This window comes from Thermothelomyces heterothallicus (genome assembly GCF_042370625.1).
Source record: "Thermothelomyces heterothallicus CBS 202.75 unplaced genomic scaffold P884_scaffold_1, whole genome shotgun sequence".
In the NCBI taxonomy this organism is placed as follows: domain Eukaryota; kingdom Fungi; phylum Ascomycota; class Sordariomycetes; order Sordariales; family Chaetomiaceae; genus Thermothelomyces; species Thermothelomyces heterothallicus.
Genome location: NW_027192562.1, coordinates 2,575,021 through 2,599,137, shown reverse-complemented (window position 1 = coordinate 2,599,137; position 24,117 = coordinate 2,575,021). Strand labels below are relative to the sequence as shown.

At 56.8% G+C, this 24,117-nt stretch overlaps 6 protein-coding genes across 6 annotated transcripts; 4 read left to right on the top strand and 2 right to left on the bottom strand.

Annotated features, from left to right (window-relative positions):
- Positions 1-31: 31 nt before the first annotated feature.
- On the bottom strand, positions 32-12,748 carry P884DRAFT_305763 (uncharacterized protein; the record flags this gene model as incomplete). Its single annotated transcript, XM_069445097.1, has 7 exons — positions 32-2,731; positions 2,800-3,311; positions 3,370-5,271; positions 5,344-6,050; positions 6,125-8,129; positions 8,160-12,228; positions 12,302-12,748. The coding sequence occupies 7 exons, from the start codon at positions 12,746-12,748 to the stop codon at positions 248-250; spliced, it is 12,126 nt and encodes a 4,041-aa protein (XP_069302085.1). The 3' UTR covers positions 32-247.
- A 927-nt stretch (positions 12,749-13,675) lies between these two features.
- Positions 13,676-14,655, top strand: P884DRAFT_305759 (S-adenosyl-L-methionine-dependent methyltransferase; the record flags this gene model as incomplete). The annotated part of the gene is made up of 3 exons (XM_069445096.1): positions 13,676-13,729; positions 13,768-14,139; positions 14,209-14,655. The coding sequence occupies 3 exons, from the start codon at positions 13,676-13,678 to the stop codon at positions 14,653-14,655; spliced, it is 873 nt and encodes a 290-aa protein (XP_069302084.1).
- A 1,217-nt stretch (positions 14,656-15,872) lies between these two features.
- P884DRAFT_215518 (2OG-Fe(II) oxygenase-like protein) lies at positions 15,873-17,214 on the top strand. Its single transcript, XM_069439267.1, has 3 exons — positions 15,873-16,086; positions 16,166-16,330; positions 16,433-17,214. Exons 1-3 carry the CDS (start codon positions 15,928-15,930, stop codon positions 17,114-17,116), a joined length of 1,008 nt encoding a protein of 335 aa, XP_069302083.1. The 5' UTR covers positions 15,873-15,927; the 3' UTR covers positions 17,117-17,214.
- Positions 17,215-17,681: 467 nt separating this feature from the next.
- On the bottom strand, positions 17,682-18,425 carry P884DRAFT_190062 (pyrroline-5-carboxylate reductase dimerization-domain-containing protein; the record flags this gene model as incomplete). Its single annotated transcript, XM_069437486.1, has 1 exon — positions 17,682-18,425. The coding sequence occupies one exon, from the start codon at positions 18,423-18,425 to the stop codon at positions 17,682-17,684; it is 744 nt and encodes a 247-aa protein (XP_069302082.1).
- Positions 18,426-19,313: 888 nt separating this feature from the next.
- On the top strand, positions 19,314-20,630 carry P884DRAFT_190137 (uncharacterized protein; the record flags this gene model as incomplete). Its single annotated transcript, XM_069437493.1, has 2 exons — positions 19,314-20,466; positions 20,542-20,630. 2 exons carry the CDS (start codon positions 19,314-19,316, stop codon positions 20,628-20,630), a joined length of 1,242 nt encoding a protein of 413 aa, XP_069302081.1.
- A 943-nt stretch (positions 20,631-21,573) lies between these two features.
- On the top strand, positions 21,574-23,131 carry P884DRAFT_274341 (chaperonin 10-like protein; the record flags this gene model as incomplete). Its single annotated transcript, XM_069442707.1, has 7 exons — positions 21,574-21,658; positions 21,726-21,780; positions 21,852-22,001; positions 22,072-22,636; positions 22,715-22,743; positions 22,826-22,918; positions 22,996-23,131. The coding sequence occupies 7 exons, from the start codon at positions 21,574-21,576 to the stop codon at positions 23,129-23,131; spliced, it is 1,113 nt and encodes a 370-aa protein (XP_069302080.1).
- Positions 23,132-24,117: the final 986 nt, after the last annotated feature.

The following is a 24,117-nucleotide window of genomic DNA, read 5'->3' as shown; positions in this document are numbered from 1 at the left end:
TCTTGAAGAACATTGTTGGTAAACAATAACTACCTAATTAATAACTAACAAGACCACAATTTCCTTGCATATATACCGACACCCACAGCATAGCAAAAACCAAAATGCCTCATGTACGCCCATGAAAAGCCAGCCGAATATGAAAAAGCAAGCGCACGTGCATACCTACAAATGAGAAGTCAAGTTTCCCCACTACCATTCCACACCTTAAGTTCCTCCATATTAATTAACCCAGGCCATTCGCCATTCAGGGCCTCGGGCCGTTCAACGCCTTGGGAAACCTCCACTTCTGGCCCTTCCTATCAGTCAGATTCACCCCCTTCATGTACTCGACCACCTCGTCCGGCATGCCCGCCGCCTTGGCCTCGGCAATCCACTCGGCGTCGGGCGTGACCGTGACGGTCCTGCGGAGCTGCTTGGTGAGGTAGGGCGCCAGGCCGTGCACGTCGACCGTGTCCTCGGGGCGGCCGTTGTGGTTTCGGTACTGCACCAGCTGGCCGGACGATTGCGGCGTCGTAGTAGTAGCGCCCGAAGAGAGCACGGCCGAGAGGATGCCCCCCGCGACGTCCTCGACGGGGACGAACTGGAAGGTGCCCTCGAGCGCCGACATGGACGGGACGGTGGCCATCTGGCGCGAGTAGTGCAGGATGTTGGACATCACGTCCAGGTGGGGCGCGTTCTCCCCGACGATGGCCGTGGGCCGGTGGATGGTGACGGGGAGCCCCGTCACGGCGCTGGCGCGCTCCAGGTACAGCTCGCTGGCCCACTTGGAGAGCACGTAGCCCTCCGGGGAGCTGGTGGGCGGGAAGGCGCCGAGAGACTCCTCGTAGAGGTCGTGGCCGAGCATCGTGGCGATGCCGGCGGTCGAGATGTAGTGCAGGTGGCGGACGTTGCCGTGCTGGAGCGCGAGCTTGACAATGTCCTTGGTCGACTCGAGGTTGGTGCGGCGGACGCTGCCGTAGGCCTTGAGGAAGGACACGTCGGCGCCGTTGTGGATGACGGCGTGCGATGTTTTGAAGACCTCGGTCGCGGCGGTGTCGGTCAGGCCCAGTTGAGGCTTTGACAGGTCGCCAGGGTGAATGACTAGCTTCGGGGACGAAACTTGGGCCAGCTTGCTCTGACTACGAACCGCCAGCGCATGGACCGTCTCGACCTCCGGCAGCCGCACGAGCTGCCGAACAAGTTCAAGTCCGAGGAACCCGGAAGCACCGGTCAGAGCGATGACGAGGCCGCTCTTGGGCATCGGCGACGCGGGAGCGCGCAGGTGGGACAATGCAGGCTGTAGCTTGATCTCACGGGGCCAGTCGATGCCAGAAGTTGCCGATGCGTTGTTGCGGTCCTTTCCGTCCAGCAGCGAAGCCATCTGCGCCAGCGTGTTGCGCTGGAAAAGCTGGGTAAGGGGCACATCCAGGCCGTACTGCTTCCTGAGGTCGCCTTGCACACGGATCAGCAGCAGAGAGTTACCACCGACGAGGAAGAAGTCAGAGTTCGGGCCGAGGGTGTGTGCGTGTACCGACTCCCCCAGGACATTGAGCCATAGGTCTTTCATCTTGTTCAGGTTCTCGTTGCCGCCGAGGTCGACGGCGGCCGCCGCCCCAACCGGGGTTCCTGTCGCTTTCCCGAGCGCCCTGGTTAGCGGCAATTTAGCTACCGCCTTCCTGTCAACCTTGCCATGGTGGGTGAGCGGCAGGGAAGTAACGGCCACAATCACAGCCGGCCGCATGTAGTCCGGTACGCGAAGCTCCGCAACGACCTTGTCAAGGAAGGTCTCTTGCTCGGCGGGAGTGGCGTAGCGCGCCCGTCCTTCCTCGCTCAGAACAACGTGCGCCGCGAGGAAGTCAGCGCTCGAGTTATTCGGCTCCGGCTTGCGCACGTGAACGACCGCATCGCTGACGAGCCCCTTGGCTGTCGACAGGAGCTGTGCCTCGATGTCCAGCATGTCGATGCGCAGACCACGAAGCTTGACCTGGGTGTCGCCATTGATCCGCGCCTGGAGGATGAACTGGCCGTCAGATTCACGAAGGTAGCCGCTGTCGCCGCTGTGATGGACCAGCTTCCAGCCTTGCTTCACAAATTCTGCCGGGGCGAGGTCGTCCTCAGGGAATCTCTCGGCAGTCAGCTCGGGGTTACCAACGTAGCCATCGGCGATTCCGGCTCCGGCAAAGAGCAGCTGACCAGGGATACCGGCAGGAACCGGATGGCCTTGTGCGTCAACAACCCGGGCGGTGTAGTTGGGCATGACCCGGCCGATAGGAACCGGCATGTCGCCAGCAGAAAAGCTGCGATACAAGACCTCGTAGGCATTGGGGATCATGGTTTCAGTTGGGCCGTAGATGTTGATCGCGCGCAAGTCAGGCTTGTCCAGAAGCCTGAGATGGTTGATGAGGTTCTGACTGTACGGCTCGCCCCCAGAGCAATGCCATGCCCACGCGGACGACCGCAGCGCAGCCAGGTCACCGCCCTGGAGCCAAGCAACTGACTCGCTCGGGACTGCGAATGTAAAAGTGACCTTCTTCGAGACGATCAGGTCGGTCAACGCCCGTGGATCCCTGCGAGCTTCTGGCCCAGCAACGACCACTGTACCCTTGGTGGCAAGGGCGATAATGGCACCCCACCAAGAGACATCGAAGCTGAGAGGAGTCTGTTGAAGGACCGTCTGTGGCGACATGGGCCAACGATGCAGGAAACTGCGAGCCGCGTTCACCACGACGCGATGAGCAATCGAGATACCCTGAAACGGCGTGGTATCGTTAGTTAGCAGATGCGGTGCGGTGTCATCACAGCTAATGGCCAACATACCTTGGGAACACCAGTCGACCCGCTGGTGTAGATGATCATAGCTTCATCACTTGGCTTGTGGTTCGAAACGAAAGAGGTTGCGGCGAGGCGGTTGAACGGCAGCGTGGACACGTTGATCACCTTGACTGTGTCGTCGAGAGCCAACTGCGAAACGAGCGGCACGGTGGGGTCATGGACCAGGACAGCAGCCAGCTTTGCCTCTTTTGCGACGTCGGCAAGACGGCGCACACCCTGGGTGGTCTCTAGGGGGACGTATGTTTTCTCCGCCCGCCAGACACCGAGCATGGAGCAGACCCAGTCAACGTCAGGCTCTTGGAACACTCCAATCCTGGAACGAGCGGGTAATCCTAGGTTTACTAGGCTTTGGCCGATGGCAACGGATCTCGACTTGAGGTCGGACCAAGAAAGCGAGTTTCCTTGGCTATCTCGTAGAGCAACTGCAGCGGGCTGCTGCGCTGCAGTCTCGTCTACCTCGGTCAGGATGGTCGGATGCTGAAGGTCAAGAAATTCGCCTTATCAAGGAATCAGCGTCGGTGATCGAGCCTCCTAACCAAAATCGACAAAACTCACCCTTGCCAAGTTGCAAAGCCCTGTTCACTTCGCCGGCGTCGAACATCTGAGGCTGCCCTGCAGCCAGTTCGGTGTCCTTAGTGAACGCATCCAAGAGAGTCGTGTAACATCCCATGATGGTCTGCGACTCCTCCGGTGTGTAGAGGGCCTCCTGGGTGAGTAGCTTCAACGAGGCTTCTCCGGTGGGGGTATCAATCATCTCAATCATGACATCGTACGGCGTCTTGCTGACGATGTATCGCTTCCCTTCCAGATGACCTTTTCCGAACGGCAGCTTCTCCGTGACATAGCGATAGTCGATGAAGGCCTGGAAGAGGGGGCTGTGGGTCGAACTTCGTTGCACCCCGACCTTCTCCATGATGACATCGAAGGGCACCGCCGAGTTGGCCAAGCCATGCAGGACCTTGTTCTTGGTCGCCTTAACCAACGAGGAGAATGGCAGGCTGAGATCAGTCGGCAACCTCAGGGGAATCAGGTTGAGGAAGTTTCCAATGCTGTCTGTCGCGCCGACATCAGCGCGGTTCGCGTCGGCGATACCAATGCAAATGTCATCGGTGGCAGCCAGACGAGCCAGGGTGATTTGCAGAATCGTCGTGTAGATGTGGAAAGGCGTGACCTTGAGCTTGCGGCAGGCCGACTTGACTTGGCGGGCAACCGAGGCCGACACTCTCGTCTCAATACTCCGGTTTTCGTACGTTGTCAGGTTAGGGCGCGGCCGAGAGGTATTCGGAGACACGTTGAGAATGGGGAGCGGATCCGGAAGTCTCGCAAACTCGTTCGACCAGTAGGCGATCAGAGAATCCCAATTGCCCTTGCTGAGTTGTTCAACTTGATACTTGGAAAAGTCCGAGTACTGCATCCGCGGAGGGGAGAGTTTTTGGCCCGCGTAGATCTTGATCATGTCCGCGACAAAGACGACAAAACTCGACGAGTCCATGTTGATGTGGTGGTATCCGACGAGCAAATGATGGTGCGTTCGCGAAGTCGAGACCAGCATGGCCCTCATGGTCTCGCCCTTGCTCAGGTCATAGACGGTATTGTGTACCTCCTGGAAGAGCCGATCGATGTCGGAGACGGAAGCACTCACGGTCTCCAAACGCAAGGGGCTTTCCTTCAAAATGGCTTGCATCGGCTGATCGTCTTCGTGGAAGAAGCACGTCCTCAGCGCCTCGTGGCGGGCTCCAACCATCTCCACCGCGCGGCTCAGGGCCCGTACGTCGATTTCCGACTGGATCTCGACATCGCAAGAGATATTGAACGCGGTTGGGTCCTGGACAATTTGCGTCATGACCCAGAACCGAGACTGACCAAAGGACATCGGCAGCACCTTCTCAATGGCGGGGCTCTGGGAGATTGTCAGTGATGGCGACAGTGAGACTGGTTGCGAAGAGGGCGGCGCAACCAGACTAGTACTCTCGGTTGGGTCTGCAACAGAAGAGGCAGCTGATGACGACCCTGTCGGCGTCGGCGCCTCGGTTTCACTTGCGCTAGACGGCACGGAAGGAAGGTTGGGACTGGCATTCGGCTTGGTGGTGGTGGCCACCGGCGGCGCGGCAGGTGGAACTGAAGCAGCGACAGGCTTGGGAGGCTCCTCCTTTGCCTTTGGTGCCGTAAGGCTCTCTTCCGTGATGGCGTCCTTGCCGTTCGGGTCCAGGTTAGGCACGTATTCGGCAGGAAGGTTTTCGACAGCATAGTCAACGAGCCCCTGGACGGGTGTGTCGGAGAGAATCTTCAGGACTGGAATGTCGACTCCAAGTTCACTACGCATCCATGTGCGCAGCTCAACCGCGAGAAGGGAGTCGAGGCCGAGGGCGCTCGTGCCCTGCTGGAGGAGGGCGTCAGGGTTGTTGACAAGCTCGTCGCTGAGACTCAAGATGTTCTGAAGTTTGTTCAAAACGGCAACTGGAGGTGGTTATACACACATGGTCAGTGTTTGGGGGTCTCTCCAAATGCGCTGGCTGACTTGACACTCACCTCGAAGAACCCTGCCGACGTCGGCCGGCGATCTTGCTCTCCTCAGGAGGTCCTCCAGCGACTCCACTTGCGCCGAGCCTTCCGAGGAGGCGCCCGAGGCTCCGTCAGTGTTGAGTAGCAGGTGCGAGAATCTGGCGTTGTCGACCCAGGTGGGTTGGAATTTGCCCTTCTTGGGGTGCACGGTCAGGCCGGTGATGAGCTCCTCGGGCTCTCGAGAATCGACCCGGCCCATCAAAATGCCGTTGGTGAATGTTGCTAGGAAGTCTCTCCCGGACATCTTGCGGTATCCGTGGCTGACCAGGAGGTTCATGACGTTCTCGGAGACATCGCGAGCCATAAGTCCGACACCTGCAATAGGGCCGATGTCGATGACACTTGCATTGAGACCACGAGCGCGGCGCTGCGATGCCAAGCCGAGCATGTAGATGTTGGCCGTGTCGTAATTGCTCTGGCCGGCCCGCCCCAGGACGATGGAGATGGACGAGAAGCCGATGAAAAAGTCGAGCGGCTCATCGTAGAAGATCTGGTCAAGGATGCGTGTGCCTTCGACCTTGGGTCTCAGCACCTTGTTCATGTCATCGAAAGTCATGTCTTCGAACGACATGTCGTTCAGAACGTTGGCGCCGTTTGCCACACCGGCGATTGGCGGCCAAGAAGACCGCAGCTCTGCGATAAGGCTCCGGACATCGTTCTCATCGGTAATGTCGCTATTTTTTTCAAAATGGTTAATTAATCGGGACCGCTATGTTGATAGGGAAACTCTAGGCAGTGGCGGACTTACTTTCGAACGGCCTTGATCTGGACACCCTTAGCTGCGTATTCGGCGATGAGATGCGGGTCGACACTAGGTCTCCGGCTGGTGAGGACGATGTATCGGGCGCCGAGGCTGACCATGTACTCGGCCAACGGCAGTCCGAGGCCACCGGCTCCAGCGAGGCCAAACAAGACGTAAGTACGGTCTCCCCTGAAGATTGGAAGGGCATCTGATGGCTTCACCGAGACCGAGACCGACCTGCTGGCCGTCCAGTCGATCACGGAAGCAGCGCTTGACTGAGGATCGGCGACGTATGCATCGGCAGACACCGCGCCGCTCTTGGAGAGGTCTGTCGGTGCCAAGTGCACTGCTTCCTGGCAGAGCGCAGCGAGGGCAGTGGTGCTGAAGTTGCGAGCTTGGAAGGAATTGGCCTTCTCAAACCTCGCAGCATCGGGTAAGAGGGCCTTGATTTGGGCCACAAAGTTGCCGCGCCAAGAGGATGGCTTGGTGAAGTCGATGACGGAGGCGATGCGCGGTGGCAAGGCACGACGGATTGTGCGGCTGCTGGCATGAGCGCTGACGGAGACGCCTGGATAGGCGCGCTTGCTTGCCGGGCTTGTCGTCACCGAGGTAACGCTAAGCCTCTTCTCTCCCGCCAACTTGGCCACAGACTCGGCCAGGTCATCGTCGGGATCGACAAGGAGGGTAGTTCCGTCCACGGTGGCAGCCTCGCTGCAGATCAGCGATGCGAGAAGATGGGAGGTGATGGTCCGCAGACGGGAGGGAGCCTCATCCAAGGGATAGTTGTACGGCACCACGGACGAAGCCGGGACTTCGACGATGGAGGCGATGCTCTTGGCCAGCGCAACCACGGGCGCATCGGTGGCAGTATCGAGACCGATGAAGGGATACAGAGCGTGCGATGATGACGGCCTCAGCGGGACCGTGGCCGAATACAGAACGCGCACTCGCGTGAGTTCCTCCCCATCGGTGCGGCGAGCCTCGGGTGCGAGGACGCGGATGAGAGCGCGATTCTGGCTGCCGTTATTATTATCATGGGATTCGACGACTTCGACAACCTCCTTGGCAGGGTCTGCTTCGGCGACGATCTGGCGACGAGACGAGTTGTAGCGGTCATTAGTGGCCTGGTGGGGTACGATTCTAGGCACCCACTTGCGGCCCTCTGCATCGACCTCGATTTCCGGTTCTTTCACCCAAACAAAGTCGGCACTCTCACGGGCCAACCGCCCCAGAATCTGCAACCGGAGCAATTCGTCAACCAACATGTGGGCATCGAGCCGCGCGTCGACGGCGAAGTCGATAAACTGCACATTGATTTTGGCGTGGGCCTGCTCGACCATCATTGCACGACCGAGACCCAGCGACATGATGGCGTGCGGGTTATCGCGCCGCGCGCCCCGCGTCGCCCAAAGCACCGTTTGAGCAGTGGTCCAGAGCTTCTTCAACCCGTCGTGCGCTTCGGGCGTGTATCTCGTGAACACGGGCTCGTCAAGATCTGCGAGATACAGGACGGTTGGACGAGCGGACAAGTCCAGACTCGCCAGGTCTTGCACCCCAGGCACCACAGTGATGCGCTCGGAGTGCAGCTCGAGGAGGCGCCTCATCTTCTCGGCAAGCCGGACCGAGACGAGCGCCCGGCCGGAGACAATGATTAGCTCGTCGATGTGCGACAACGCGGAGGCATCGTTCTTGGAGCTCGGCTCGAGAAGGAGATCGATGTGCTCGTTCGTCGCCCGCGACACCAAGACGCTGTATGGACGGGGCAGGACATCCAGCTCTGGCGTGCTAGTCTCAATGCCGCTGAACCCGGCCTGGACCAGAGCGGCGTGCCATTCGGCGGCGGACAAACGCTTTGTCGAGCCCCGTCCACGGTTCTTGGCTGGCCACCAGCCTTCCAAACCACCCATCATGGCGGGCAGGCGAACAGTCGCGCCCGAAGTGGCTTCGAGAAGTGCCAGATACCCACCAGGCTTCAGCAACTGGTGTAGCTTGCTCAGGTAGGCCTCGGGGTCTTGGGGCCAGGTGTGTAGCGCTAACACACCAATGATCAGGTCATACGAGTGTGCTTGGAAGCCCTGCTCCGCGAGATCCGCGCCAAGCTCGAGAACTTGGAAAGACATGCGCCCTTGGTACTCCGGGAAGAGACTCTTGGCCGCCTCAGCAGCATCTGGCGAGACGTCCGTGAACGTGTAATGGCTGAATGCGTGCGACGCCCTCTTTAGGATCTTCTTGGTCGCCTTCCCAGACCGACCACCCACTTCGAGGATGCGCACATGAGGGTTGACGTGCGTTATCTGGCCGACTACTTCCGCCAAGAAGCCGGTGTACTCGCCCAGCCCAAGCGACTCCTCGTACCAGCGATCCAGCAGGCCATCCTTGGTCATGTGCGTTAGGATGTCGCCCTGGCCTCGTACAGCATCCGCCAAGTGCTCGCCCACACTCCGCAGGAGCTGCACGTCGACTCGGTCGCCGAAGGCATCCAACAGCGGTTCCAGAGTCTCAGCCGTGTCACGGAGCCATTCTTTCTTGAAGAAGCGCTGCCTACCGCCGCGCGCAAGTGCGACCGATTGCCGCGCGAACTCGAGCAGTTTCTTATGGTGCCATCGAGCCCCTGCCTCCTCGTCTGGCCGGATGCTCTCGGCGAGGTTGCGGAGGTAGAAGTGGGCCACCCGCTCCAGCAACCAGCCGAGTTCGTTATCCTCCTGGCTGGCTCTGTTGTCGCCAGTTGCGATCGCGCCATCGGGAGAAGCAGTGTTCCAAGTGTTGACATAGAACATCTGCGTATCCTGGGACTCGGTGGCAGGGGCAAAGGGGATGAGACGGATGTTTTCCACCTGGATCAAGCCTGTGCGGCCATCACCAGAGAATATGTCCACGTCGCCGGAGAGACCGATCTTGCCGCTAAGGCTCTCCGCCGCGTTGATGGCCGCATCAAAGCTGAGGTAATCGTCAGAGTTGGCACGACACCGGGCAGCGTCGATTCGGATGCTCTTGATCGACACGGGCACGTGAAGTGACCAGATGCGGCCATCGCCCGGGTACGAGTACGCCAGGAACATTGCCTGAAAAGCCGCGTCAAGGTATCCGGGGTGAACTAGCAGGTCCTTCTCAGAGGGATGCATGCTAGCGGCGTCCACCTTCGAGATGCGCCCACGACCGAAATCGGACTTTCGCGTCATCGAGTGCAGAGCTCGGAAAGCGCCCGAGTACCCGTATCCCAGCTGCTTGAGTTCTGAGTAGAACAGCGAGTCATCGACCTCGGTCATGGCTGCGGGGCCCGCCTCCTGGGCCGGTAGTGACTCCAAAGGCTCAGCGGCACCATCACTGGCAACTGTAACTTGCATCCGGCCTGACGCGTTCAGAGCGGCATCGGTCGACTCGGCTGTGGCCGTCACAGAACGCGCGAAGAAGCTTGTCTCGAACACGCGGTGGCCGTCGATCTCTGTGGCCTTGTCGATGTGCAATGAGAAGACCAGCTCAATACCAGCCTTGTCGCTCTCGAACGCGATCGCCTTGCCGATGTCAAGGTCCTTCAACTCGATCTTGGCAAGTGGCCCTGCGGCTGCTGCCTTCGCGAGCTGCTTAGCCGCCTCTGCTGCCAGCGCCACGTAGCCGGCGGCGGGGAAGACGGTTTGCCCCTGCAGCTGATGGCCGCTGATCCAGGGCAGATTGGAAAGTCGAAGCACGGTATGCCAGCTCAGATCCGTGTCGTTCGAATCCGGGCTGAGTATTCCAAGCAGCGGATGGCCAGGCTCGGTTCGCAGACGAAGGGCTCGTGACCGGCGAGACTCGTTCCAGAATACCCGCTTGTTGTCCCAGGGGTAGGTAGGGAGATCCTTGATAATCGACGGTCTGGCACCCGACAGCCCGTGGGCGGTGATGTGGTACTTGTCCAGGTCCAACGCGCCGTCAGCCGCGTTGGCCCAGATCTGGCCGATCGCGTTGGCGAAGGCTTCACTGCTGTCGCTGTTTCTTGACAGGCAGCTGATATAAGCCGGGACTGATTTCGTAACGGCCTTCATCGTGTCCAATGCCGGTCCCTTCAGGGTGCCGTGCGGGCCAACCTCGATGGCGATGGTGTACTGTTCCTCCGCACAGGCGCTTTCCACGGCGGTGGAGAAGAGCACCGTCTGAGCCATGTTGCGTGCCCAGTACACACTGTCGAGTTCTTCATTCGCGTGACCGGTGAGGACGGCGCCGTCATGCACCGACGAGTACCACTTGCAGCCATCCCTAGGTTTGTTGGCCGTGACTCCCGCTTTCCGAAGAGACGCAACATAGGGGTCGCTGCAAGGCCGCATGTGGTGGGAGTGATATGCCTTGTCGACCCGGAGGGCGCGAGCGAATTTACTCTCATCCTCAAATACCTCCTTGGCCTCCTCGATCGCATCAGCGTCGCCCGAGAGAGTGACACTGGTTGGCGAGTTGCATGCCGCAATGCCGATGCGTCCTTCGAACCGCGGCAACGAGACAAAGTCCTCGGCATCCTCGGGACTGGTTCCCACAGCCAGCATGGCACCACGTTGCCCGTTCGGACCGCCGGCGAGTTTCGTGTGAACGCCGCGGTAGTACGCGGTCACGATGGCATCGCGGGCCGAGAGCACCCCGGCCGCATACGCCGCGCCGATCTCTCCGGAGCTGTGGCCAACAACCGCCGAGAACTTGACATTGGCGGCGGTCAGAAGGTCCACGAGCAGGATTTGCAGCGCCGTGCACAACGGCTGGGCGTACTCTGCCAGATGCAGTTTGGACTTGGAGCCCTCCGCCACGAGCTCTTCCCTCAGGGACCACGAGGGCCGGTCGGCCGCTGGGAGCGTCGCGAGAGCCAGCTCAAGCTCCTGAATGCGGGCCTGGGCGAACGGAGAGGTCTCGAGAAGCTGCTTGCCCATACCCGGCCACTGCGCTCCCTGGCCCGTGAAGATGCCCAGGATCTTCATGGGCCGGTTCGGCGGGCGGATGACTGCCTGGGTCTCCCACTCGGGCGACCCAACCGAGTCAAGCACGCGCTTTCTGAGACCCTCTACGTCTCTGGCCACATAGGCCACCCGGTACGGGAACGTGGAGCGACGGGAGTTGAGGGTGTAGGCCAGGTCACGGGCGCTGATGTTGGGTGACTGCCCGAGGAAGTCGACGGTGTTCCTCAGCGCCTGGCTCAGCGAGGCCTTGCTTGCGGCCGAGAAGGTGAAGGTCCACACGCGAGCGACGATGCCCATCTCGGCACGTGGTAGAGCCGTCGGTGGCTCGTACCTCTCAAGGATGGCGTGAGCGTTCGTACCGCCAAAGCCGAAGCTGTTGACACTCGCGCGCTTAGGCGCTCCCTCTGGCCACTCGCGCGCTTTGACGGGTACCTCGAGGCCCTTGTAAAACGGTTCGATGCGGGGGTTAAGTGTCTTGAACAGCAGGTTGGGAGGAATAAGACGGTTCTGCAACGCTAAAGAGGCCTTCATCAAGCCCGCGATGCCCGCGGTGCCTTCAGTATGGCCGATGATCGTCTTGACCGACCCGACGTACAACTTCTCCCCGGGTCCGAGACGGCTGCCGATGGCCCGGTGGATTGCCTCGGCCTCCAGAGGATCTCCCGTGGCCGTTCCGGTGCCGTGCGCCTCGAAGTACTGCGGCCTGTCAGAAGGCGAGCTCAAGTCCAGGCCGGCGCGGCGGTATGTGTCTTCGATCAACGCCACTTGCGCATCCGGGCTGGGAACCGTGATACCGCCTGTACGGCCGTCTTGGTTGACGCCCGTCTCACGGATTATGCACTCGATCGGATCGCCATCCGCAATAGCATCGCTGAGCTTCTTCAGGACCACGGCGGCGACGCCGTCCCCCCGCCCGTATCCGTCGGCCTCGGCGTCCCACATGTGGGAGCGGCCACGGGGCGAGAGCATGTGGAAGGTGCTCTCTGAGATGTAGGGCTCAGGGCCGAGGAGGAGGTTTGTTCCCGCAGCGACAGCCATCCGCGAATGACCAGCGCGAAGCTGTTGTACGCATTGGTGAACGGCGACGAGAGACGACGAGCACGCCGTGTCAATCGTCATGCTCGGTCCGTGCCAGTCGAAGAAATAGGAGATCCGGTTCGACACGATAGAACGGGCTGTTCCAGTCGCGTGATACTATTCAGAGCAAGAGTCAGCCATCGGGCAAATGTCACTTGGGGAAAGGGAGGCAATGGCTTGTCAGACGTACGGTCGGCATCATGTCCAGCTCTCTCCCTTGGATGCTGCTGTATTCCTCTCCCATCAACCCCACGTAGACAGCGGTGTCGCTGCCCCTGAGGTCACCGATCCTCTGTCCGGCGGCTTCAAGAGCCTCGTAGACGGTCTCCATCAGCAGCCTCTGCTGGGGGTCGATTGCCGCGGCCTCATTGGCCGAGATGTTGAAGAAGTCGGCATCCCACGCGCGGACGTCCTCATCGAGCACGTACGAGTGCAGGACGTTGCTGTGACCGCTGGTGTCACCGACTGGATTGTAGAAGCCATGGGGATCAAACCGCGAGCGAGGAATCTCAGAGAGGACGTCCCGAGGTTTCGACAAGAGATCCCAGAGCTTTGATGGTGAGGATGCGCTGCCTGGGAATCGGCAGCCGGAGCCGATGATGGCAATCGGCTCGCTCTTTGCCTGAGCAGAAGCCATTTTTGTTTTTCGTTGCTGCGAGAGAAGAATATTCTGCTCGTTCTGTTGGCAGCAAAGGCGGGAGGGAGAGAAGGATGAAGGGGAGGCAACTTCAAGTGGTGCCAGTCACATCAACTACAAAGTTGACTCCTAACGATACGAGACGTGGACTACAACTAATATCGGTACGTAGGGCCGTATATAGGTCTCGAACTCGAGTATCCCGCAAACCCATGCCCTTTTGTTAATTACCCCCTTCTCTTGCACAGGCGAGGGTATTCCCACGGCTCCTGTATCGGCTCCGTTCACCGTTGAAAGGTGACGGTGCCGAAGATTGGTGCCATCGATGCAATACCATGCGCGACTCCTCGATCGGACTCAGCCGATGGGAAAACGAGGCACCGGCGTGGGAGCTTCGGCGGAGTGGATCACCCTCGGAGCATGGTGCCGGCGTGCTTGCTTGAAAGGGCAAGTGGGTCACCCGAACAGGAACCGGGTCTTGGCCATCGGCTCGGGACCCTCTCTCCCCAGCCCCGCGCGGGTTGATGGAACCTTAATCGCCTAACGTTATGGCGCTTACGTTACCGGTCGCTTCGCTTCCTCCCTCGATGGATTCGACCTGTAAATTACGGAGTACCTCACCGAAAGTCACCGAAACAAGGATCTGCATGCAAACTGTCAACGCCAACCCGTCTTGACCTTTTCGCAGCATTTCGCGTCCTTTCGTGGTAATTTTTTGCTTCATGTTTTTGGGTATCTTTTTTTTCTTTGGCACCAAGAGGGAACACACTGATTGACCTTCGTGTTGGGAGCAGACTCGGGATGACAAATAGTACTTAGATAGGTACCTTAGTTGAATCGCCTCATTAGCCGGGGGCTGAATCCATCAAGAAGTTCTAATTATCCTGAGAATTCGATTCTGATAATTGACACGAGATCGTCCTGAAAATGGTGATCCAAGGTGATTTGACTCCTCGTATCCCGAAGCCTGCGACAGACAGGGTCATGACGAGAACTAACGACCGGCTGAAACAGCCAAGGCCGGTGACTGGGATAGGTTCGCGGAAACGTACAAACAAATCACGGAGAGCACCAACATCAAGCCCGTCGGTGCCATCCTTGACCGCCTCAATGCTCTGTGGCCGTTCAAGGATGCGACCGGGTTCCTGGACAACGGCTGCGGGCCGGGAACCATCATGGCCAGGCTGATCGACGTGTACGGTACCAGCATCCCCCCCTCGTGCTCCCTGCTATGCACCGACTACTCCCCCGCCATGATCAAGCAGGTGGCGGCGGCCCGGGAGAAGCAGGAGCCGGCTTCCCTCTGGGCCAGGGTGGATGCCCGGGTTCTAGATGCACTCGACCTGAGGGGCATCGGCGACAACTCGCTCAGTCACGTCGCCGCTGGACTGGTCAGTACCGCCATGGGCAGAGCTTTGCATGTTTTCAAGCACCACCCTGCCGACGCTGACGTTACTAAGCTCTACAACTTGACTACGGACCCGCACAAGTGCCTGACCGAGTGCAGACGCGTGCTCCAACCGAACGGGGTCTTGGCCGCGTCGGCATGGGAGGGGAACGAGTGGCTCGAGATGATGCAGGTCCTCCCGATCATCAAACCGGAGCTCAAGAGCGCCGTGAAGGCGAAGTGGACCAGCGTTTCGGCTATGAAGGCCGACTTGGCGGCCGCCGGCTTCCGCGACGTGGAGGTCGAGTCGGTTCCGGTCCAGGTCCCCTTCGAGTCGCACGACTTGTTCGTCGACACCCTGCTGACGTACCAACCGCGCATGACGGCTCTGCTGCGGGACTTTACCGAGCAGGAAAAGGCCACCTTGAGGAAGCTTCTCATCGAAGAGATGAAAGTCTACTGTCCAACCGAGCCGGGGGCGTTGAACGGGGTGGTGCTCGTGGCAACGGGTTGTAAATAGGGGGAGTGGTCTGACAAGGAATTGGCTGCCCTTAGATGCGAAACATGAAACATAAACCGCAATATCCGCTCCCAGTCGGTCTGTTGAAGCTGTAGAGACGCCTCATGGATGGATATTTGAGAGCAATGCTAAACTACCTAATTACTTTTCTTGGCAATGAATGAGCTCCTTTTCAAGTAGGAGACGTTCGACAAACTGAGCATGATGGTCACTGAAAAGCGCATTCACCATATTAGTCGGACCCCCACATTCAGAACACCCCCTAAGTTATCCCAAATACACCATCCGTGACTGTCAGGGTAATACGTAGGAATCTACCTGCCTTCAAATAATCAATATCACGATGGTCAAAAGGGAGTAAAACTCCAGGAATACACTCCGTAACCATAGGTTCAAGTATTTTATATATTTGTATCATCATTTAAATAGTGCCTATTATGATGTGAACAGTTTAACAAAGATTTAGAAACTAATTAACCAAATTCTCAAATGCATGGCATGTAATATTATGGCGAGGTAGATAATTAAAAAGGCGGATCTAAGGTAGATCATTTAATATATTGTGTCTAGCTATATCTTGATGTAAATTCGATAAATATATGCTGTTTGGTACGGGGTTGAAATGTGTGAGGTTGAACGAGTAATTATTATGTATGGGAAATGGTGTTAGAATAGGGGGAGTGCTCGGCATATAATAGGGGAAGAGCTTTGATAGTGCTTAGGGACTCGTGATGAGCGAAAGGGGGAAAGCCGAAAGGGGTGAAACGCATCATTCCGTCTAACCAAGATGCGGCGCAGCAAAAACTCGGGACCGAGGAGTAGGCCCCCACGCGATGGGGCAAAGATTCTCGCCTCATAATTAGAGGTTCAAGACTTGTCAAAGCAGGGTGGCGGGTGCGATTTTCCCACTCGGTCGCTACTTGGACTATGGATGGGATCTGACGCGCCGAAGCCAACCCCTGAGTTCGGTCGCCTTCAGGTTCTAGGCACACCACCCCGATCTACACCCGAGGCTAGTCTAAGTCTGACAGCGAGCACATTCGGGGCCTTTTACCGACTTCCACGCGGATGTCGTTGCCCACTACAACACGATGGAAAAGGACGCTTTACCATGTGATGGTTGGGGTGAACCCCCTACGAGATTTAAACTCGAGCTACTAAACCCTCTGAGCGCAGCAGCCGTGGAGCCTCAAGGGCTAATTAGTCTTCAGTGCTGTCAAGTGTAACGTACATTTCGCAAACAACCTAACCAAGACTTCACAAGTCAACACCATGCCTGTCCCACTCCTTGACGCATCCCAAGTTCGGGCTGGCCCCGAGGCGCGAAAGAGCTTCCTCAGGGACCTGATCCAGAGTTTCCAGGACTATGGATTCGTCCGGCTCACGAACCATGGCATTCCTCCGGCGAGGGTGAAGGAAATGTTTGAGCTGGTACGTCTAACGGTGGCGTGGAATGCCGATACATTTCAGGTATTGAATTCAGCCCCGTGCTAACCACTCTGACAACCAGGCGGGTGAACTGTTCAGTCTCGACACCGAAACTAAACTCGGATTCGCCAACATTGCCGATGGCAGCCCCCAGCGCGGGTATAGCGCTATTGGCGTTGAGAAGACGGCTTCCCTGCACGGAAAGCTGATCGGCCGTAACGTGGATGAGAGGCTGACGGATGCTAGAGTACGTCTCTAGAAAACTTGTTTCATTCTCGGTGAACATTCACCTCGCTGGCCGGCCGGCAAGAACGTCTTGGGATATTCCGCTGACGTGTCGGTGCCATAGGAGCACTTTGACTGCGGCTCCCCGCTTGATGAGGAGTACAAGAACCGGTGGCCCCAGTCCGAATCTCTCGGCTATTTCCGGAAGGAAATGGAGGCGTTCTACTTCGAGATGGAACAGGTAACTGCCGAGCTGCTCAGTTGGCTGGAAGAGGGCCTGGGCGTGCCCCGGGGCACCTTCAACAATCTCGTCACGCACGAGAAGAACGCCAGCGAGCTCCGTCTGAACCACTACCCCCCCGTGCCGGCCTCGCAGCTCCTCAGCGGCCGGGTCTCGCGCATCTGGCCTCACTTCGACCTGGGCGTCATCACCCTGCTCTTCACCTCCGGGGTGGGCGGGCTCGAAGTGGAGGACAGGAAGGCGCCCGGGCCGCAGACCTTCGTTCCGGTCGAGGCCGAGACGCAGGACGAGCTCATCGTGAACATCAGCGAGACCCTCCAGCGCTGGACCGACGACAAGCTCCCGGCGGGCCTGCACCGCGTCTCGACCCCGAGGGAGCTCGAGGAGAAGATCAAGACCGACAGCAGCGTCGAGATCCCGCGGCGCTACAGCATCGCGTATCTGTGCAAGGCCGACCGCCACGCCTCCGTCGGCACCCTCCCGGCCTTCCAGACGGAGGAGAAGCCGCACTACCAGGAGATGACGGCGGCCGAGTATCACCGTCAGCGGCTCCTGACGGCCTACTAAGCCTTCGGCAGCAGAACAAGTAAAAACGGGGAGAGTTTTGATTTGGCCTGGTAGATTAAGCCATGTGTAGGGTAGGCTGCTTTCGGTAGATAGTTTCCAGTTATCAATATTAACAAAATTGTGAATTCAAAGACAAGACAAATGAGTGCAGTGACTGTATAATTACATGCCTTTTCTCTGGTTTTTCCTTCCCTTAATTAGTTAATAACATCGTCTCTGTTTCTGCTAATTAAGTAGTTGGGCAGCCGTATTAGTGCATGAGTGGTGGATAGCCGCGTTTCAATTAACTTCGCCCTCGAATGACACGATTTGCACCTCTATCACATTGCTCCCCTGACCTCATGCTAAAATACCAGGGCTGAGCAAGAACCCACTCAACTAGAATCAACCGTGGATGCACATATTGTATTAATTAGTTGTCTCATGATTAATAATTAATATAGGTGTTCGAGTGTACTGGAAATGAAGGTTGTAATTATCGTTAGTTACGTTATTAATGTTTTTCATATTTATTTAATAAAACAATAGTACTGGTTTCAAGTGTTTTCAATCCATGCAGTCTATTTCATGAACGGATTTTTGATATCGTTGCCTGAAGGGCCTTTACCACGGTCTCCTTTGCCTCGCCTCGTTCCAAGGTTGCCAACCCTCTCGCAGTTGCGCCGCCGGGAGTCGTGACCGTTGCTGTGACGGCAGCAGGGTCTTGACCAGAGACGACCAATTCCGCTGCGCCTGCCATGGTGAGAGCCGCCATGTGTGTCGCTTTGCTCCTCTCAATCCCCTGTGCTACGGCAGCATCCACCATTGCCTCGAGGAACCAAGAGAAAAACGCGGTGCCCGAAGCGCACAACGCCGTGGCAGCAGGCATTTGGTTCGTGCTGACGGGGACAGGGGTTCCGATCCGCCTTAGGACCTCGTGCCCCAGTTCTAGGACTTCACCCGGTATGGAAGCGGACTGACCCCCGACAACGGTGACGGACTTGTGTCGGGCCGCTGCTACGTTTGGGATCGCCTGGAGGACGTGGCAGGGACGGAGGCCGGGAGGCTCGCTCCTCCTCGGCTTTCCATACAAGCCCTCCTCGAGCGTTGCCACGGACACGCCGCCGAGCATGCTTACCAGCAGCTTTCCGGAGAGCGCTTCCCGCATGCCCGGCACGCCGAGGACCTCGCCTCCTTGGTGAGGGTGACACGAGAGGATGACGACATCGGCTCTGCGCGCGGCCCCGACGTTGTCGCCGACGACGAACTCGACGGGACAAGCTCGGTCGCCGAGGTCGTCCGTTAACACCGTTTCCGAAAGACTCTGCATCTTGTCCCGGGTGCGAACGGACACGATGATCCGCTCAAGCGTGTGCCGGTTATCCTGTGCCGGCTCGGTTCCGTGGCCGGCCTGTGTAGCCGTCGGCTGCGGCGCCAACAGCCCCTGCAGGACGGCGGTCCCGAGTTTACCTGGGATCAATGTTTCAATCTCAGGCCTCGGACAGTGGGGGATGATGCCGCCGTGACTCCGGAGTCCGGACTTGTACCAAAGCGAGACTCACTCACTTACCACATCCGATGATGGTCAAAGTAAACCCGGACGGTGACGGGGAATTGCTGACGCTGATGACGCCGGCAGGTGTTCGGCCATCGTCCGCGGAGCCCATGTTGCGCCGTGAAATGTTGGGAGCAGTCTTGAGCCGAAAGCGGCGCGGATTGTCAGGGTCTCACGGATCGGGATTTCTCACCACCGGGCCGGTCAAAGGAGCGATAACGATGAGGCGGTAGTGTAAATGGTTGTAATGGTTCCCGTCAAGCGCGCGGTTATAATAATTAATTGAGGCGCGGCGGAGAAAGTGACCGAGTTGCCGAATTGGGTAGGGAGTTTGCCGAATTAGGGGGTCCACGATTCTTGGAGCAGCGTGGATTTTCGGTTCGGCTCCACGCGCCGAAACGAAGGTTGGGCTGAGAGCAGGGGGTCTATGCTTATTACAACTTCGCTTTCGCATGGGCAGTACGGATGAATTATCAGACACTAATGGACATCTAATTACCTTTTGTTTCGAGCCAGATGCTTTGGCTGTAACTAGCCAATCACTCGACCTCTCGTCACGAAGAAGTCACTTTTTGTTTATGCCCTAACAACGAAGTAGAAGAAGTTGTCAACAAACACCAGGTCAGGGGCTGCTATCTCAGATCTTGCGCAGAAAAAAACACAATGGCTCGGATAAACCGCCAGACGGCTTACCAAAAAGCCGACGAGATCGAGTTCTCCACTTCTTCCGCAGATCCGCTCGCGGCATGGAGGATCTCGGGAATCAAGGGGCCCGTCTGGGAGCAGTGGTACTTTGATAGCGTTGCGGACGACGGGAAGTCGAGCGTCGTTCTCACGATCGCACGGGATGCGAGCTACGCACTGCTCGGGCGCGGCGCGCTGCGCGTCGAGCTCGACGTGACCTTCGACGACGGCTCGCACTACAACAACGTGGACTGGATGAGCGAGGCCATCGTCGAGGACAGGAGCGGCCCCAAGAGCACCGGCACCGTCGACGGCTCGTGGACCGCGCCCGACAAGGCATACCGATACCAGATCGCCGCCGACGGCAGCGCCGCCAAGGTCGAGATCGCCACGCCCCAGGTCCAGGGTCACTTCACGCTGGCCGCCTTGTCTCCACCCCTCTACCCCGAGGGCGAGACACAGGAGGAGGTCAAGGCGTCCGGCAAGACGGCCACGACGGAGCTGCTGCCCAAGATCCACCTGGTCCAGGTCATGCCTACCGCGACGTTCGAGGCGGATCTGGTGGTCAAGGACCGCCTGGTGCGTTTCCGCGGCATCGGCGGCCACATGCACGCGTGGGCGGCCGGGTCGTGGTTCGACACCACGCTCGGCTGGCGCGTGACCCGCGGCGTGGCCGGCCCGTACAGCGTCACGCTCATGGAGTACACCGACATGGACGGCGTCGTGCACTCGAGCGGCTTCGTCGCCAGGGACGGCAGGAAGCTCTTCGGCGCCAAGGAGGTGTACGCGACGCCCCGGTCGTCCTCGGCCCTGCAGCGCGCGTTGCGCTACACGGGGGCCGCCGCCGCCGGCGAGGACGAGAAGAAGCCCAAGCACACGGTCCGGTGGACGCCGACGTACAACACCGGCTTCGCCGGCCGCTTCCGCGACTCGAGCACCGGGGCCATCCTCAGATTTGCCGCCGAGGGCGACGAGTACCAGTTCGAGCTCGTCCACCGCCGCAAGGCCTTCGAGTATCTGTTCGGGAGCAGCGACAGCGGTCTGACCGCCTTCCTGGGCGAGATCAAGGGAGGGAAGGTTGGAGAGGAGGTATACAGAGGCGTGCAATTCTCCGACGTCTGCGTGTTACCCCGTGAGTAATCATCCCAGTCCAGCCCTGCTCCCCTCCGACGAATGTCTATTACTAATTAACATTCTGGTTTTGCAGAGGGTATCACCAAGGTTTATTTCTTCATCTGCATGCTGATCGCCGTGCTCACATTCGGTTACATCAATATCCTAGAGACCAACACCTAGAGAAACTGGGGGTTAGATGTGACAAGTATTATCAATTACTCCGTAGCACACTCTATGATCGCTTTAATGACTGTTCGAAGGAATTGGGTTTGTCTGAATGTGGAGTTTCTGGATCCGACCTTTACAAGTTCTGAAGCTGGCAGTCTGGTTCCTCTAGTGATACTTATTCAAGTGAATTGATTTTATGCCTGTGATTACTGTAAACAAGCGTACCTTGAAGATACAGAAATTCTAAAATATTCACCTGATTAATAATATCGGCAATCTATTTAGAGTCATTGATAGAAAGTCTAGTTTTCTTCGACTCTTGAACGTGTAATCCTGTTCAGCTTCTTGACATAATATTATAACCTATCTTGGTATCTCTTGGCATCTTTTTTTTTCGAGGTCGGGATGTTTCAGTGATCAAATCTCTATATATATTACTTAAGGTATAATACTGATCGGGTAGTATAGTTGCATATAGGTATAATTACATACGTGCGGTGCGTGTGTGTATAGGGTGAGAAAGTGCTGTGTACTGAATATTTCTCAATTCCTAGCTAGGTCCGTATCTTGGAGAGGGTGTGCAGGACAAGGCGTTTGGCGGCCGCAGTGTGATCTCCGCCAATCGCCGCCGGTACGGGCCGGCCGGCCGAATACGCCGAAGTGGCCATTTTACCTAGGCCGAAGCGATGGAACCGAAATCTGCTAGCCTCGCGAAGTCCGCTCCGACGAATCCCAGATTAGCTAAGGTAGGTAGTTAACTAATTAAGTACATATTTAACATGTTGAAGACAACGCTCACCGCACACATGCCCACATACGGAGTCAAAGGTAATTAACGGCATAGAGCAAAATATTCTCTCTGTTGTTGTTATTGGTGCAATAGGAAACTTTGAGATTCCTTTTTCCAAAGTTTCATTTTTTAAAGCGAGGAAAGCTGACATTCGAGTCAACGAAGATGGAGCGAATCCCAGATACCATGACTGCTGTTGTGTTTGACGGGCCACACAACATCTCGGTCCAACAACGCCCAACACCAAAAAGTACCCCGTTTCAGACCCGATCTCGATCATCTTTTTACTTCCGAGCTAGGCTACTGACATCCGGTAGTCCAGGATGACGGAGACATCATTGTCAAGGTGCAAGCCGCTGGGCTTTGTGGATCGTACGTAATTACTTTACATTAATAACCATCTCAATCCTGAGGAATGTCAGCACTTTCTAATCCGCCCACAGGGATCTTCACCTTCTTCGTGGCCTAGAGAAGACCAAAACAACGGGCTTTATCATGGGCCACGAGTTTTCGGGAACGGTAGTGGCAGCAGGAAGTGGCGTCAAGACCGTGAGCGTCGGCGACAAAATCGTCTCACCGTTCACGGTATCATGGTGAGTTGACACGGTGAGATTGCTTGCCTACCCGAGTTCTCCAGGCTCGCTGACTTCCTTGACAAATCAGCGGAGGGTGTTTCTACTGCAAGAACGGCTTCTCATCCCGGTGCGTGCACTGCTTGGTCTTCGGCACCGAAGGGCTGGCGGGCGCCCAGGCCCAGTTCGTTCGCGTGCCGCGGGCGGACGGCACCGTGATGAAGGCGCCCCCCGAAATCAGCGACGACGCCCTCGTCCTCATGGCCGACGTCTTTCCCACCGGGTTCTTCGGCGCCAAAAACGCGTTCGCCGGGCTGCCGGCGACCCAGCGCCCCTCCGACGCCGTGGCCGTCGTCATCGGCTGCGGACCGGTGGGACTCAGCGCCATCGTCTCGGCGCTCGAGTACAAGCCCAGGCACCTCTTTGCCATCGACGCCGTGGAGAGCCGCCTCCGGGTGGCCAAGTATCTGGGGGCAGAGCCTCTCAATGTCGCGGACGGTCAGGAGAACATCGTGAAGAGGATCGGGGAGCTGACGGAGGGGAGGGGGGCCGACGTCGTCGTGGAGGCGGTCGGCCTCAGCCCTGCTCTGAGAACCGCCTACGACATTGTCCGGCCGTTTGGAAGCATTAGCAGTATCGGAGTCCACAATTCACCGGTACGCAAAACGGCTCGAAGACCGACACCCCCTCGTGGATTTGATGACTGACATGCGGTTACTTAATTATACACTTAGATGCCATTTACGGCAACGGAAGGATACGAGTAGGTGTTAATTAACACCACCACACCACCACACCACCACGGGATCTCTTCCACCTGACAAGTATACTGACACTTGCTCCAGCAAAAACGTGAAGATTCAGATGGGCAGGTGCCCAGTCCGGTCAATCTTCCCAGAGGCGCTGCCGGTGTTGGCCAAGGCTCAACACCGTTTCGGGTAAGCCAACTTCGATGATGCCTCCTCCCTTAGGTACTGTACACATAATCTCCACGTAGTTCTCACACCACTTCTAGGTTCATGTTTGAGAAACTCGTACCCCTGTCAGAGGCGGTGGAAAGCTATGCACTCTTCAGCGAGATGCAGGTTCAGAAAGTAATCTTCAAGCCGTGGCAGCGCTCCGAGAGGGATAATCGTAATACCCGTTTGTGAATGGGCGGCGGCGTTCTGGTGGTGGTAAACTGTAAGGCTTCAAGTAACATTACCTGAGTAAAACAAAAGTGTGCAGAGTGCAGATCTATCTTGTTGTTATTAGATTCAGGATTTCCACAAGCGTTTCCGAACCTGTTGTCACTTTATGATGCAGTACGTGTCCGTAGACACGTCCATCATGTAAGGTTAGATTAGTAAGCCCTGTAGATGCCTGCAAACGGTAGGCTCTTTATACCCATCTTCTTCTTATACAGAACCACAGGGCCAGCAAACGTTGATAGAAGACATCGATCTTTTGAACTATTTTAACTACTATAACTAGACCTCCATCAAATGGTAGCGAGCACTTCGACTAACCATCTAACAACCATTAGCACTAGATTTGTATCGCTCTAACGATCAGTTTAGTACTAATATCGCGATAGTTACGCTCTATTTCGGCGACTTGGTAACCGAACTAAGCAATTCTATTATAACCACTATAAAATCCCTCTATTCCTAGTGACTAAGTAACTAGGGTAGTTATCCCTATCTATCCCTCTATTCCTAGTGACTTGGTAACTAGGATATTCTTCTACCTTCTACCTCTTAACTCTATCTTCGTTTACTCCTAACAAACGAACCTTATATTAATACCTAGATCTTTTCCTATAGATAATCCTCCTAGTCGTCTATATCCTCTAAACTCCCCTACCAAATAACTATTATATAAAGAACTCTCTAACTATATAATAAGTATACTCTAAAGACGCTATAGAATACCTCTTCTAATAAGTTTATAGGTATTAGAGCCTAACCCTAGTAGTTAACTACCTTAAGAAAAGGAAGCTCTTATATAAGAGATAGAATCGGCGATAGAATTTGCTAATAAATACGAGATAGAATAAGCTAAACCTAATAAGTTTGGCACTAATAAAGAGATACTTACTTAGCTAAATAGTAAGATAGATTTTCGATTTACCTAGCTAGAGGCCTAAACTAATTAT